The following is a 17,268-nucleotide window of genomic DNA, read 5'->3' as shown; positions in this document are numbered from 1 at the left end:
TTCACTTTACAGTCAGGCCTAATGTGAACCAGCTCTGCTTTGCTCTGAGCCCACCAAAACTCTATTTAGTATTTACCTAAATTCTACCATTATCCCAGATCTTAGAATAACTTTGTCTTGCCCATTGTTTGATAAGATGTCCCATGTTTCCTTTGGGATATGATCTGTTTACTGCAACAGGCCAACAAACTTAATTTTGATAAATACAGGAACTCTTATGCAACAAAGCTAGAACAATTAACACCAGCAACCTTTCTTTTTAAATTCATTACTAAAATAGGACAGATAGATGTTATTGAGCAGAGATCTATATATAATCAAAAGCTAATGTACACCTATGATAAATAGAAGCATTCCCACTAAGGTTAGAAACATGGAAAAAAAACTTTGATTACTACCAGCCTTATTTTACAGTGGTTGGCTAATCCAATTATACAATAAAACTAAATAAGACTGCACATATATATTTGCAATGCTAGGGATTGAACCCAGGGCCTTATTCATGCTAGGCAAGTATTCTATCACTGAGCTACATTCCCAGCCTAAATGTAATACTTAAAGAAATATTATGATTATTATTACTCTGGTAACTGTACATCAAAAATATCCATAAGGACAATAAAATATTAAATGTAGTAAAATAAAATTCAGTAAAGTGGAAGGAAAAATATAAAATAATCTCCCTCATATAAATAATAGATAATTTTTAAGAATAAATAAAATGTATTATTTAGTAAAATGATAAATGCTACATCTAAAAACCATTCAAACCACAATTAGGAAAGTAAAAAATAATGTAAAAGACATTGCCTTGGATTGAAAGACATGATTTTGTAAACATTCCCATTCTCTCTAAATTAATCAATATACACATTTTTTTAACTTGAAAAAATGATACTAATAATCAAAAAATAAAGTTAGATAAGAAAAATTTTGAGGAAAGCATAATGACAATAGATGAGCTAGCTCTTCCAACTATTAAAAGGTATGGTAAGCTCCTAGCCATGGCTTTGGCAATGATATTTTTGGGGGATGTCACCAAAAGCTCAGGTCACAGAAGCAAAAACAAATAAATGGTTCTACATCAAACAAAAAGATCTTCTGCCCATCAAAAGAAACAATGAGAATAACAAAATGGCAGCCTGTGGATGGAGAAACTATATTTTCAAATCATGTATCAGATAAGGGATTAATGCTAAAATTTATAAAAGACTCATACAACTCAATTGAAGAAAAACAAATAGCTTAAATAAAAATAATGGCCAAATGGCCTAAATAGTTATTTGTTCAATGAGGAGAAACTGGTATGTAAAATGCACACAATATTGTTGGTCATCAGATAAATGCAAATTTAATTCACTGTGACATACCGCCTCACACCATTAGGGTGACGATAGTATTAACAAAAAATCAAAAGATGACAAATGTTGGTGAGGGCGTGGAGAAAAGGGAATTCTGCACACTGCTGGTGGGAATGCAGATTGGTATACACAAAATAGAAAAGAAAGGTCATTTTCATTCCGGTGATTTCTTCCTATTGGGCTTATAGCTTCAAACCCCCTCTTATTAAGGTCCTTAATTCACTTATTGTCACCCTCATCTTCCCAGTTACCCACAGGAATTGAGTAGGCTGCAACTGTGGTTGCTCTCCTACTTAACTTACCACAACCATCTCTTTTTTTTTTTTTTTTTTTTTTTTTTTTTTGTCTTTTTGAGACAGGATCTGGCTCTGCAGTTCAGGCTGGCCTTGAGCTCACATTGTAGCCCAGGCTGGTCTTGAACTCACAACAATCCTCCTGCCTCAGCCGCCCAAGTGCTGGGATTACAGGTGTGCACCACCATGCCTGGCTGCCTCTATCAGGATCTATATAGTGTAACTTCCTTTCCATACTTACTTTTGTTTCTGTATTACACTTCGAGCATCTTCCCCACATACTACAAAAGATCTCAGCTGGTCTCCTTGCCTGTAGTCTTTTCTCTCTTAAGTTACAGTTCTCCCTAGATTTGCCAATTACCTCTGTCACCCTCAACTGAAACTTACTTCTGAATAAACTCTAGGCCTCTCAGAAAAGCAAAAATGTTTGATTCCTGCCAATCTTTCCAGCTACTTACATGACTGTTCTAATGAATTCTTACAGATTTTTAACTGACCATTCAAATCCCAAGGCCAAACTCACAGCCAGAATTCTTTATATTTCCTCCGTGTTCTGGTTTTCCAATCTGTGCCTAAATCACACCTCAACCTTCCTTCACATCTGTTTCACTTCCTACCGGATGAAATACATCTCAGCCTACTCTGCCACACTAGCACGGGGGAGTCTCACTTACTTCCTCTCTCTGTCCAATTCCTGTGTTGTGGACTTGTGCTGAAAAGCGGAACCGCGAGTAATGAACTTCCTGTCTTTCTATCACACTGACTGCCACGCTGCTACCAAGTCACGCCAACAAATGAAATCACATGTACCTTTTAAAACAGCTACACCTGCTTCATACAGAGACGGCAAATGTATAGCCTCTAGGCTGGCAACTTCTGACCCAGCAGAAGTGTTTTAACTGGGCTACAAGCTTTCAAATGTTTTTCAGTTACCTGCCAAAATTTTAAAAATGGAAAATGTCCCATAAAAATTTCCCTTTATGGCTTCTCTTCAAAAACGGTAGAACTGATCATCCAGGTGCTACAATACACATGGCTGAATAGAATCTGCCTCCTTTTGGCAAGAATAACCTCTGCAGTTTTTTACTTTTATTTTTTGAGACAAGGTCTCACTATATAGTTCAAGCTGACCTTAAACTCACCAGCACAGGCTGGCCTCGAACTCTGGGGATGCTCCTGCCTCAGTCTCCCGAACGCTGGTCTTACAGACATAGGCCACCATGCCAGGCTCTGGGCTGTTTCCTTTAAAGCAGTCATTTTGAGTTTTCAGCCCTAGGTGTACCCTTAGGAACAGTGAATCACCACGTTTCCTGCACCTTAGACTCATTTTCTCGTGTGTGAGGCATCCTTTTCCCTTTAACCGCCTATCCGGGCTGACTCGTCCTTCAGGAAGAACTCAGCTGGTCTCCAGCAGCTTTTCATCGCGTTTGTGATGGATTCGGCACGCCTTGGGTTCTCCCACAGCACGCAGCACACCCCGCGGTCACATCCCTTGCCCTGTTATATTCAGTTTAAATGTGTGTAGGGATGCGGGAGCTCCTCGCAATCTCATCTCACGTAGAGATCCACTGGAAATCCTCGATGGAAATTGCAAGAGCCTCTTCCTTATTCCATTTCATCGTTCTCTCAACAGCCACAAAGAAGGCGGCAAACCCAGCTGCGTGCCACATGCCTGGTTACCTCAGCACTCTGGGAGGCTGAGGCCGGAAGTTCGAGCCCAGCTGGCTAATTTAGAGCAACTTTGCCTCAAAATAAAAAAAAAATTAAAAGTGTTGGGCATGTAGCTCCTAGGTTCAACCTCCAGTACCGCAAAAAAGAAAGAGAGAAAGACTGTAGGAGGCAAACAAACGACAAATATCAAAGAATGAGAGTGTTTCTCATCTAATAATTCTGTCTTTCTGGTTTTAGAGGCGCACGATGCGCCCGCGAACTACAACTCCCATCAGGTACTTGGCAAGCTCGCAGCTCCAAGGCGGGAACGCAGTTTAGGGACTACCACTCCCATGATGCTCCGCTTCCCGCGCCTGCGCGGAACCTAGGGCCACGTGGCTTTTTCCGCCACCGAAGACCACGCACTTCACCCATGGCTACTGTCGACTCCCGGCGTGTAGGGGATGGCGGCGCTGCAGGGGGCACCTTCCAGCCCTACCTGGACTCCTTGAGACAAGAGCTGCAGCAGAGGGACCCGACGCTGTTGTCAGTAGTGCTGGCGGTCGCCGCCGTGCTGCTGACGCTGGGTAAAGAAGCGGTCGGTGGTTATGCGGCTGCGGGGCGGGCAGGTTCCGGGCTTCGGCGCGCTTGGAAAGGCCCCGGATGAACACCTGGGCGACATCTGGATTGTGAGGTTCACCTCCTGTGCCCCCCGCGCTCTTGGTGAAGCGGCGGTGGCAGCGCTGCGTGCAAGCGGGCATTGCGGGCGACCCTCGGGTCACAGGGATGCGGTTACCCTTCTTGGTGCCCGCCGTGCCTGAGCGCGCGGTTCCTCCCCTTCCACTCCTCTTACTGCCGAGACTCGCACGGTCTCTGCACCCACTTTGAGCTTCCTGTGTTTGCGAGGTGGGCTCTGGGGGCACACACAACTCAGGGTATCCACATTCTGGGTATGGGGTACAGAAAAGGGTAGGGGAAGTTGAGAATTGATAGTGGCCGGCACTCCGGAGGGTTCCTAGCTACAACAGTAACGGTTATAATGGTGGTAATCAAAAAGTAAATCGGATGCGGTGTTTTGTCCTTAGGTGGCTGTTAGTACCATTGATTATCAGCGCATAATTTTGCCGTCTTTTTTTCTTTACAGTGTTGTGGAAGTTCATCTGGAGCAGAAAGAGCAGTCAAAGAGCCGTTCTTCTTGTGGGGCTTTGTGACTCCGGGAAAACGCTGCTGTTCGTCAGGGTAAGTGCTGTGATTTACGGTACATCTCTTTTAACCGAAAAAATAATGGCATCCCAGTATTCGTGTGATCAGATATCTCATTTGGTAAAAGAAATTTATGCGGACAAATTTGGGAGTTAATTCTTGACTTAACCTGTGAGGACAAAAAGAATCCTGGAAAATCTGTGAGCCAAAATTATTTCTTTTTGCCCTGCATTTAGTCTTTATCACAAAGGTTTTATGTGTTTTGTGGCTAAGGGTGGCAGAACAGTTGGAGACACAGAAGCCAGAGACATACATACAGTTTATAATTTGGGGGTAAGAAACCCTTCTGAGAATTTAACAGGATTTTTTGTTTGGAAATATTTTAAGATTTTGCAGTCTTTCAGATTTGGAATATTTCCATAGATTTTTTTTTTCCTCCGGTTTAGCATCCCTAATCCAAAATCTGACATGCACTAAAATATGACACTTTAAAAAACAATATATATTATTCTTCATCATAAAATATGTTATAAATTCTGTATAGCCTTTTTAGAATGCGTTTTGTAAGAGTAGCCAAGCTGTGATTGCAGTTGGACCATTATTTGCAAAACCAGTTGCATCCCAGTTTGCAAGATTCTTTTCCAGTAAATTTATTGTCATTAAGTCTGATAAGTGACATGAGTGTTGGTCGATATTTTTGTTTGTGTTCACAAGAAGGATGAAAATAACAAATGAAGATGGATGTCAAACTTTACCCATTTAGCAACGTCTTTGCTGAATCAGATAATACTAGGATACTTTTTAGTTTCTTGCGCCGTAGGCACAATAATCTTTTAAGTTTAACCTACATTACTAACCTTTCTTCATCACTTGTAAAAATTTAAACAACTGAAAAAACAATAAATGAAAGCCTGAGTCAGCTGTTGCTGATTGTGCTGTAATACTCCCAGCATGGTTCCAACAAGTTAACAGTTCAATTTTGTCAGACTTTTTTTAAATAGATAACTTTTTTTGTTGTTGTTAACATTTTAGGCTCCTTTTCATTAATATTTATTTTTAATGTATTCAGTACTGAGCATTTTAGTATTTTTGAGTGTTCACTTTTGAGTATGTATTTTACTGTGGAGAAAAGAGGTTTTCTGGTTTTTAATCTTCCTTTGGAGTAGAGATACTATTTTTCTAGGCACAAAAGAAATATAATCTTGAGTCATTTTTGATGGTTAAGAATGTTTACAGAGGTCAGTAAATTTAGCCACTCACCATGGTTTGAAAAGAATATTGTTTTTGTTTTCTCTGAGGAGAGATGAATGAAATTTGTAGTTAATCATATTTTTGTACAGGCTAAAAACGCCCAACATGATCCTTTCCCCTATTATAAGCAGCATTCATTTATTTGACCTTATCCTTGGGAGAATTAGAACATTATTACTCAAGTTAGGTTTGCTCTTACTGTAATATGTTTACTCTGATCGCTTCCATCTTGTTGTCTACAGCTGTTAACAGGCCATTACAGAGACACGCAGACCTCTATTACTGACAGCTCTGCTGTGTACAGAGTCAACAATAACAGGGTAAGATGTTCCTGGAGGGCTGGAGTCTGACGCTCCTACTTACTGCGGCATGTCAAGACAGGACATTCCTAGAATGAATTAGTGAGGTTTTAGGCACTATTAGTAGCTTTATCTTTGTGAACATACTCTATATGACAAATTTTACTCTTGACAATATATGCAGCAGATTTAATTATGTGTACCTTTGTTATAATTTATATACAATAGCATTTCATCACATTTTATTCTTATATTTTGTTTTTTCAACTTTGCTATTCTTCAGAATCAGCGTTAAGCCTCTTTATTTTCTTTTATGTTTTAAATAGGCAATATATGTATATAGGACAAAAATTTTGGAAAATAATTTTTTTTCTTGGGTCTGTCATTTAGTCTTTTCCTCAGAAGCATTAACTGTTCATTTTTTTATTGCTGGTTGTGGTGGCACACGCCAGTAATCCCAGCATTTGGGAGGCAGAGGCAGGAGGATCATTACAAGTTTGAGACTAGCCGGGGCTACAGAGTGAGCACAAGGACAGCCCAAACAGCATAGTGAGATCTTGTCTCAAAAGGACCAGAACAAACAAACAAAAGAAACTTAATTTTTTGTATATAATTTTCCAGATGTTCTGTGGATATATATATATATATAGCATATCCTTTAGTTTTTCTTTTTTAACACACTGTTCTGCCTGCTATTTTTTCATCAAACAGTGTGGCTGCTACAGCCTGGCTTTTTTTTGTCCTATATTTGAATGCAGTACTATCTGGTTGATTTATGAACTATGTAGTTAGTATTCCATTGTGTGGCTGTACCATGGAATTAAATTTTTATTTAATTAGAGACTTACTAATACTTAATTTTGTTTGCATAGTTTATATTATTTGCTTTTACAGTGTTTTGGTTGGTGATGTAGAGTATATATTAATACATTTCAAAAATACCCATAAAGTATTGTGAAAAAACATTTTTATGTACCTCTGTAGCTCCAGAATGTAGACATCGACCACGAAGTCCATTAAAATGTTGTATGAGTTTTGGTGATTAAATGAGTGAGGGCTAGGTAGCTGATTGGAGGGGTGAAAGGATAGGTGAAAGCATGAATTAAACTATGATCTCTGCCCCTTTTTCTTGTGCTTTCCCCTTTCTGGTGTCTCCAGAGTTAAATATTGTAAGCAAAGATAAAGGAACATCCACTTAAATGTCTTGGGGACTTTTTTTGTTTTAGTTTTTGTTTTCAATGATGGTACTATTTTTCTGGCCCAGACTTTTTTAAATTTCCAGGGATTTAGATTTTGAAACTTCACATTTGGGAGATCATTAATTTTGGGAATCACTGTAGCAGATTTTTTAACTTGGGTATTCCAGGGTATACCTTAGACCTTTATCTTACAGTACATACAAGGTCATGTGTACCTATTAAACACCTGAAATAAGATGTGTCCAACTAGGGGTGTGCTGTAAGTGTAAAGTACCCACCAGATTTTGAAGAAATGATAGGAAAAAGAAGGACATAAAGTATTAATAATTTTTTATTACATTATTAATTTTTTGGATATATTGGATTAAATAACTTGTTAAAATTCACTTCACTTAATTTTTAAAAATATGTTTACTAGGAAGTTTAACATTGTGTATGTGGCTTGTATTATGTTTTCAATGAATAGACAGAACTTTGCTTCCTTCTTTCATCACTCTCTCACCCTTATTTACTTATATATCTTCTAATTTGCTAATACTGCAGGGTACAGTGCTTTTGCGATTGAGTAGGAAGCCCCAACTTGGAATCTCCAGACTCTCACCAGTATTTTTTTAAAAAGGCTAGTAGGTGTTTTTGTTTGTCTATAAAGAACTGCCTATGGTGTCTGAAAGGTCATAATCCAGTTGTGATTATATCAAATTTGTACACGGTACTGATTTCCTCCTGCTGAACCATGATCATGGTTGGCTCTAAGGTAAACCTGAAATGAGAAGTGACTGATGGGTCTCACACAGGACCAGAGTCACATGTAAGTCTCTTCATGTAGTGCAGCCACATATGCACTGATCATTAAGTTGAGAATAAAGGCCTAGCTATCAGACCTAAAAGGATGCATAATGGATTCCCTCCATAGATGGTCAAGAATTGGCACTGCCAGGCATGGTGGTGTATACCTGTAATCCCAGCTACTTGAGAGACCGAGGCAGGCTCATGATTCCAAGTCCAGCTTGGGTAGCTCAGACCCTGTCTCAGAAGAAAAAGGTCTGGAAATGTAGCTCAGTGGTAGAGCAGTGGTAGAGTTCAATTGGGAAAACACACACACACACCCCTCTGCCACAACTGACACAAAATATTGACAGATTTGGAACAAATAAACAATGTGTCTAGTAGACACATATTTAAAAATTAAATTAAGGGTAGAAATGATGAAAGGATGCTTTGTTGTCAGAATTGAGAATCCCAATGACAACATGTGCTGTCAATTATTAAGTTCTTATTTCAGTTTGTTTAATATTTATCATCATTTTTACATGTTTTTGCTTTTACTCATCCTGGTATATATCTTCCAAGCCTCACAGGGACCACTTTTCCCTGACTTCCCCAGAGACAAGTTTCACAGTACCCTGAGAACATTTAATAAAGTTGTAAATTCATAAGCAGTTTTACATTGGATTCATGTTAGGTCAAGAACCATGTCTTTGCTCACTGCTTATACCCTGGAGCTTCCAGTAGTGTTTTGTCATTATTTATTCCTATACTTGATCTTAGCCAAAAGGCCGAGAAGCGATTGTCATTATTTATTCCTGCTGGTGCTAGAAATTAAACGCAGAGCCTCGTGCGTGTTCGTTAAGTACTTTGCCAATGCAGATACATCCCCAGCTTTTGGCCAGTGTTTTACTAGAAAATGCTCCATCGACATGTTTAGTTCATTAATTACAGTGAATATTTGATTCATTCATTAGACACCAGATTCTCTAACCTGACACTAAAGGTTTACATTGTAAAGATGGAACTGGACTGAAACACTAATTAATTATTTTTGCTGCCATCCTCAGGGCAATAGTTTGACCTTGATTGACCTTCCTGGGCATGAAAGCTTGAGGCTTCAGTTCTTAGAGCGGTTTAAGTCTTCAGCCAGGTGAGTGGGAAAGAAGCGAAATGTGCTTGCTGAGCTCTCTACGTCCTGTGTTGAGTTCACACGTAATGGGGGATTCTGGAGTCAGCATGATGTTACCCTGCAAGAGTGCACATGGACCTGAGGTCAACCATTTCTGGGTTGCAAGCCCATCTTTGCTAGGAGTGTGTGAGATAATGCTTAAGGAACGTTTTTCAGAGTGTGGGAAGGGTTGCTTATTATCATCATTATAAATTTTTTTACCCTAGAAATGAGTTTAATGATATGTAGGACTATTAAAATCTGAGAAAAGAATTTTAAGGCTTCAGTAGATCCTGGAAGCGATTAAACAGTATATGTAAGTCTTTTCTTAAATTACCTAAAATGGATACCTCAAGAAAGAGTGCATAATATTTTCATATTTTAGCATCTGCCATTGTATTATTGACTCTTAAAATTCTTTCCTAAAATTCCTGTGCTACAGTTTCAGATGCTTTCTTCAACCTGGATGAGGATTGAGGAGGGAAATTTGTATACCATATCAGTTACTTGAGGACACATTTTAACATCTCTGAATTGGGAATGCATCTTACAGTTGATAGATGTGATAGTTTAATTTGGCAGTATTTTCCCTGTCTTGGCAGTGCCTAAAATAATAGTTTGTTTTTAACTGATAGCATCTTAGATTTGATGGAATGAGCTAATTGGTTCTTTACTTTTTGATGAACATGTGTAGATTTAGATTTTTATTTTTTTATTGCCTCTTTCCCCACAAGGGGGTGGTGACGAGCAATTTGCCACAGATAAAAATGTGACTGTTTCTTTAGACAACTGAGACGAATGTAGGACTGCTAAATTTTGCCATCCATGGATGTTAATTTCCCATTACAGTTTTTTTTTTGTTTTCCTGTTGTCAATTCTAAATATTTTGCGGTTTGGATTTTAATTACTGTCTGAAGTATTTGGGGGGAAATAGAACATTGGAAATATGAAGGTAAGTTGAGTTCGAAGACATTTTAATAACAATACATACATACTGAAAAGGTGTTTCCTATATTGGTATGGGACTCTTTTTATTTCTACCTTCTGGCTTAATCAAGTTTCCTTAATCTCTGTGGTATCCCTTTACTGGTCTGAAAATGTTATTTCTCTCCTTTTCATGATTCTCCCCTACTCCTTTACACACTGCACATCAGTATAAAATAAATAATAGTTTCCTTTTCTTGAACCTTGCAACACCTTTTATGCTTCTTTTTAATCACAACAATTGTGAATTTTTTCTCTTACGTGTTTGCTTGGATTTATCAGCATATTTATGATTTCGTTGTTCTTTTTTGAAATTCTTTCATTCTACTCCTTCCTTTTAGGTTATTTTTCACAGTATATCTTTTAGAAATATTTCAGACAGAGTGACAAGTAGTAACTTTTCTTATCCTTTTTTCAATTGAAATTGTCTTTGGGGTATTTGGCTGTCATTTTTGAATGACAGTTTAGCTGGTATAAAGTCTGAGGTGGCAGTTCTGTCTGTGGTCACAGGGAAGGCAGACTCCCGAACCTGTTGTTATCGAGGAGCATGCTGTTGCCAATCTTACTGTCCTTTATTTATTTATTGCCAGTCTAATTGTCATAGGTAATCTCTGGTTCTACTTTCTGTCCAGGTGAAGACTCAGCTTTGTGATGTATGGAATTCAAGTGTGCTATGCTGGACCAGATTCACATCTTTCTTCAATTCTGGGAAATTCTCGCCGTTATCTCTTCAGATGATGTTTCTAAGAGATAATATTGTTTTCCCATTCTGAGTTTCCAAATCTTAGACATCTGTTGACTTTATTGAACTTTATCATCTCTGTCCTTGTCTTTTCTGTACCATGTTTTCCAGATTGTGTTAGCTGAGTGTAACCTTCGCATAACATTCTCACTGAATTACTAACTTTTTTTATTCTTCTAATTCAGTTGCCTTCTGTGATTTCTCTTTCTTCCATTTAGGTGCCAGTAGTCTTCATAAGACAAAAGCATAAACTAAACTGGCCAGGGTGTCACACCGTGTTGCTGTCTGAGGTGGTTCCCTGCTTTCCCCATCTCCCAATACCTGCTTGCCTTCATTTCTCCAAGGTGTACTTCACTTGTTTGGACTCAAACATACCATTTTCCAGAGTCTGCCTTTGGCTAACTGAAATCCAACTCTATGGTTATGTCTTCCTTTAAGTCTTCTTTGACCTGGTATCATTTGAATGACCCTCCTCTTTGTTCCTGTTACTCTCTACTGGCCGTTATACAGTTTTCTATGACTTCTGTGTCTTTAAGGGCAGATATCATTTATTGGTGTCTTTTTGGCCTCAGTTATTGATTCCTAGTAGCACTTGAAAGTTCTTTGTTGTAAGCAGTGTTGTGTGGTGTGAATACGTGTACACAATCCTGGGTTCGTATTTGTTGTGTATCATTCACCAGGATTGAACTTTAAGAGATTAAGGGTAGTTTTTCAAGGTAATGATTCCGTGTGAAATGTTCACATGCCTGTTTTTTTCCCTCCCTCCAGGGCTTTTGTGTTTGTTGTGGACAGTGCCTCATTCCAGCGAGAGGTGAAAGATGTGGCTGAGTTTCTGTATCAAGTCCTCCTAGACAGTATGGGTCTGAAGAACACACCATCATTCTTAATAGCCTGCAATAAGCAAGGTGCTGTCATGTTTCCTGGCAGTAATGATTGAGTTTTTTGGGGGAGTGCTACTAAGCATTAGTTCAGTACCTATACTTGCCATTATTGAAGATGGACATAGTTGTAATGAACTGTAATTTGAAGGATTTTCTGAAAATCTATTTTTGTTCCTACCTTTTCACTAGTCTTAAGGATTCACAAGAGGGACTATTGATACAGTACTTTTTATTATTTTTTTAAAGTTTATAAATTATTTTACTTTTCAAAATTAAATTTGCCAGAGTGGACAATATGTCATGTGAGTACACAATTTTGGAGGAAGAGGATGGAGTCTCTCCTTCCAAACAAGTTTACCATTCAGCAAATTTTAACAAGGGGAGTTTGTTTCCCTTTAACCTGATAACCACTGAGAAGTTTCAAGTCATAGCCGATTAAAATGGGTTTCAGTTCTGTTACCAGTAAGCTAAATAGACTAGTCAGTCTTTTCAGGTCTCTTTCATATATACACTTGTGATTCTGTGAAGAACTCAAAGCATTTCTCAGAATTGATCAGATAATAATTACACCTAAAACCAAGGGTGCACTTGATATCATTACCAACCTTCCATTTCTCTTATTAGTATAAGAAGGGAGTTAATGTTTATCTGGCCTGGGCTTTTTGTCAGACTAGGCTCATTTCTTACCAGTGGTATACTTGATCATAACATACCCTCTAGTTACCAGCTGGAATCATGCTGAGGTTACTTTTAAAGGACAGGCAGGGTATCATCTGTTGCAAAGAAAGTTCTTACTACATTCACATTGCTGATATAGTTTCTTTACTGAATGAATATATATATATATATTTTTTTTTTTTTTTTTTAATTGAAAGGTGTGTAAAGCATGGAAAACCTGTTTAAGGATGTAAGCATAAGTTTATAAACATTAATATAGAAGGAAATAGTCATAAAAGCTTCCTTTGAAAAGGAATGGGAAGAAACTTACTGGTTTAAATAGTAATTTTTTTGTTTTATAGTACCAGGAATCAAACTCAGGATCTTGTGCTTGCCATGCAGGTGCTATGCCGCTGAGCTAAACAGTAAAATATAGTAATTTTTCTTTCTGTGCAAGAAGTCTTGGAGTGAGACTTACTTTGGTTTAAATTAAAACAACATTTTTATTTCTTTATAGATATTGCAATGGCAAAATCAGCAAAGTTAATTCAGCAACAGCTTGAGAAGGAACTGTAAGTGTGAATGGAGACTCTTTGGATAAATACGTTTTAACACTCAGACCCTAAGGAGTATATTCGTGTTTCTTTTGTTGGTTGTATGTGATTATCAATCACAATTACAGTCTGTAAACTAGTGTGAAATATACTTAATAAGTAATTAAAAGAATTAATGGAAGTATAAAAAGTGCTAATGAGATGTTCATAGATATTTTAAAATTTCATGCAAATCTTTATTGAAATCATTGGTTCAATTTATTTTACCACTGTTCAAAGGTTTTACAAACTAAGTTGAAAACAGTGTTATTTCAATGAATACACCTGTGCATCACTCCGAATGCATGTAAAAGTGTTTAGTGATGCATAGAAAAATAAAGAAAACTAAATAATACTGGAGAGTCAGGAAAAAAGAAAGTAAAAGAATTTGAAAGCTATTAGAAATTATTATTGTCAGAATAAGAAAAGAACACTTGGGAAGAATATAAAAATCTATGATACTCTTTCATAGCTTCTTATATTATTTTAAAGCTATTTGATAGTAATATTTATCCTGCTTTATTCTTTAAAAAATTGTAAATTGAACTGTAAGCTTTTGAATTTTAAGGCACCCAGCATGTCCATTATGCCAGTTCGATAAGAACTAGTCAAAAGCTTGAGTTTAGACAGAAGAAATCATCAGCATTATAGTAAAGCAAGTTATCTTTGCTTACTACTTCTGTGTAAGGACTTTTCCCTAAAGACAAGGACCTGATGAAGAAGATACTATACACATTTTCTGCAACCATGAGTTAGTTACTCCTTTAACAAACACCTGATGGTGCATCTGATACATGCCAGGCCCTGCTCTCCAAGGTGGCCGTGGTGCAGTTCTTTGCTCAGTGCAGAGTCTGGTAGGATCTAGTTGACTTCAGGCAGAGCAAACTCCTGCCTACGCCTGTAAGCTGAGTAGTTTGACATTTTTAAAGACAGGTTAAAAAAAGTAGCAGCAAAAATATGCAAGGGACCAAATGTGGCCTAGAAAGCTCAAGCTCCTGCATTCCTGGCTCTTTATAGAACAGTTCCCAGGGTTTCTGTTCCTTTTGACACTGTTTGTCTGTTACCTTCTCCTAATGCTCCCTCTTGAGACTGTGTGCACCACTTACCATTAGGCTGACAACATGGGAATGCTTTATTTTATAAGAAATCCAGGTGGCAGCATGTGTTCTCTGTGCCTTGGGGACAGAAAGGCTCTGCAAACATGCTGCTTATGTACTTTTAGTAAGGCCAGCAGGGGGCAGAAGGCAACATAAATCGGGAAAGTTGCTGTGGTTGAAAAGGTTGGAGAATAGTAATTTTGCACCAAATTAGGTAAGAGTCTGAAGCTTGTGAATTTATAAGCATCATATCCAAATGAGCTAAAGATAAAAATATACTGTCTATCCACATTTTCAGAAATTTAAGTTTTTATAACAACAATGTATTTTAAAATGGCATCACTCGGGGCCCTGGGCTCAGTGGCACCAGTGTCTACTCTGCCCTGTTGTTCTCTGGCCGAGTAAGGTTGGACCCACATCTGCTTATGTACATGGTTATTCAGCAGCCTTAACTGCAGAATTGGCAGTTTTATGATTAAGTCTTCATGTGAAAATATTAAGTAATGTGCTTTAATTGCTGGATAAAATTTTTGGTTCCTGACTTGTTTTCCTTTTGTCCCACAGCAACACCTTGCGAGTTACCCGCTCTGCTGCCCCCAGCACACTGGACAGTTCCAGTAGCGTCCCTACTCATCTCGGAAAGAAAGGCAAAGAGTTCGAGTTCTCACAGCTGCCCCTCAAGGTGGAGTTCCTTGAGTGCAGTGCCAAGGGCGGGAGAGCGGATGTGGGCTCTGCTGACATCCAGGACTTGGAGAAGTGGCTGGCTAAGATTGCCTGAGAGGCAGCTCCAGAGCACCAGCCCTGGTGTGCGTGAACGGCAGTACTGGAAAAAGCTGTGGTTGTCTGGAGTTGATAAAGGGTACAAAGTGTAGTTAGGAACATTCCCTTGTTCTAGAAACAAGTGACTGTTCACACCTGCGTGGAAGTTTTTTTTTCAAGTTCCTTTCTCTGTTATTGCTCCCTTTCAAACAAATCACTTGGATTTGACTCTCGTCTTGCCCGTATTAAATGTCCCTTTAGCATGAGCTTGATTTAAGGTCAAGGTCTTTGTGACATACCAAGCAGATGCCGCATAGAGGACCCTGTTACGATGTGTGTTTAGTGTCTGAAAAGTTTTTTCTCATCCTTGGCTTCTGTGCTTTGGTCTCTTTCCTGGAAATAAACCATGTGTTTATGAAGCTAGTTGATTTCCAGTTGCCCCTGCCATGCCTGGGCAATACATTGTCTGGTCAGTGAATTCTCTGGCTTATGGGTAGAGGTAGTTTTCCCAGGTGTGAAAACCAGTATAAAAGAACAAGGGAGAGCTGCCAGTGGCCTCTTTGTCTGCTCCCTGACGCGTCCTCACTCCAGCTTCAGCTTGTGTCGGAAGGCTCGACAGGAGCCCTTGGTGTCCCTGGGTGACAGAATTATAAATGCTGAGTCCCCAAAGCCTCTCCTGTGTTCCGGTGGTTTGCTGGGGTGTGGAAGCTCTAGAAGCCCTTCAGCCTCTGCAGTGGGCCTAGGTTCTTGGCTCTCCATTTGCTGCCCAATCAGCTCCTGTTTTGTACCCTTAACTAGAATGCTGTGGAACAAAAAATATAAAAAGGTATTTTTGTAGACTTCAGGGGTGTGTATTCATGCTTTTAAAAAAAGTTGCCTTTCCAAAGTAATGTTCTGTCGGGCTGGGGATTTAGCTCAGCGGCAAAGCGCCTGCCTGGCAAGCGCAAGGTCGTGAGTTCGGTTCCCGGTACCGGAGAAAAACAAAAACAAAAACAAAAAATCAAAGTAATGTTCTGTCTTAAATATTTGGCTTCTTCATTGCTTTTGTAAGTGGTTAATACCTTTCTTGATAAATAAAGCAGGCTTTTGGTTTTTGAGATAGGATCTTGCCATGTAGCCCAGACTGGCCTTGAATTTCTGTCATTCCTCCTGCTTCAGCCTCCCAGGTGCTAGGATTACAGGCTGGTGCCACCATGTGTGGCTCATACTGTGCACTTTAAGCAGAGTATTCATAAGTGTCCCCTTCACATCCGTATCTAGGGAACCCCAAAAATATTTCTTTAGCCTGGCAAAGACCAGGTCTCCTGGGCAGTTGTGTCAACACCATGCCAGTGAGAACATCCACTCCTTTGGCGGCGTGCAGGCTTGTTCTCCTGAACACTGTAATTGTGCAAGGACTGCTTGTCTTGCAACACCTTTGGTCTGGCCTTCATCTGGCCCATGAAGGGTCTACTCTGGCTCTCACCCCTTTGCCCGCTCTGCCTCACACTTTATAATTGGAAGACAGAAAAAAAGTAAAGCTTAGTGGGCAAGGACATCATTTCCCCTTCTGCCTAGCGTCTCCCCTCCCCTCAGCCTTTCGGCAGACGAGATTCCGGGAATGTGGGTAGGTGTAATCTCACTAGTGTGGCCGACCTCACTCCTTCAAAGTTGGTGAAGACTCAGGCGAGTAGAGGATACAAAGGGCCTTGAGTAGGGGACACACCACCCAGACACCAGGGAGGGTCTCCGCAGCATGCATTTGAAGACGCGTTTTTGAACACGTAGGATTGCACCACTTAAAAACATCAGACAAGACAGGCTTTGTGTTGAGAATTAGGACAGTTTATTGTTTGACCAACATGCTGAGTCTTTTCCACATTTTACACAGTTTAATGTAAAGTCAACATGGCTGATACACCTTCTGAGCCCGTAAGAGATGGAAATGCCACCCTCTGTGCTCCTCACAGCCAGTCACTTTCAAGGGATGGGTGAGGGGAAAAGTGAGGGGAGAAGTGGACACACCATGAGGTGTGGGCTGGCCTTCAGTGCTGAGGAGGCCTGCTTCCTCAAAGGACACCCAAACGCCTGTGGCAGGGTGTTCCTGATAAGATGCCCTGCTGCGAGTGTCAACCAAACATATTTGAAGCCCAGGAAGTTCAGATACTGAGACCCCTAGATTTTAGAATAGTTGCGGTATCTGGTTTCAAATTCTAAGGGTGTCCTGATCTGTGTGGGTACCTAAGACCACTGAAGTAGACTTGGGGACCAGCTCTCTTTGCAGTAGAGGAGCCCAAAGTGGACCTGTATTCTCTCCTAGCTCACTCAATACATGCTGGGAAGAAGCTTCTGTCCTGACCAGATTAGAGATGGCCTGAGGGACT

At 39.6% G+C, this 17,268-nt stretch overlaps 1 protein-coding gene across 1 annotated transcript; it reads left to right on the top strand.

The window, feature by feature from the left end:
- Positions 1-3,687: 3,687 nt before the first annotated feature.
- Srprb (signal recognition particle receptor, B subunit) lies at positions 3,688-16,009 on the top strand. The gene is made up of 7 exons (XM_005406808.2): positions 3,688-3,891; positions 4,449-4,543; positions 6,001-6,078; positions 9,092-9,174; positions 11,687-11,823; positions 12,974-13,028; positions 14,711-16,009. Exons 1-7 carry the CDS (start codon positions 3,738-3,740, stop codon positions 14,922-14,924), a joined length of 816 nt encoding a protein of 271 aa, XP_005406865.1. The 5' UTR covers positions 3,688-3,737; the 3' UTR covers positions 14,925-16,009.
- Positions 16,010-17,268: the final 1,259 nt, after the last annotated feature.

Source organism: Chinchilla lanigera, unplaced genomic scaffold (assembly GCF_000276665.1).
Source record: "Chinchilla lanigera isolate Chin_1 unplaced genomic scaffold, ChiLan1.0 scaffold00100, whole genome shotgun sequence".
Taxonomy (NCBI): domain Eukaryota; kingdom Metazoa; phylum Chordata; class Mammalia; order Rodentia; family Chinchillidae; genus Chinchilla; species Chinchilla lanigera.
The sequence above is the reverse complement of the archived record's forward strand: the minus strand, read 5'-3'. Positions and strand labels throughout refer to the sequence as shown.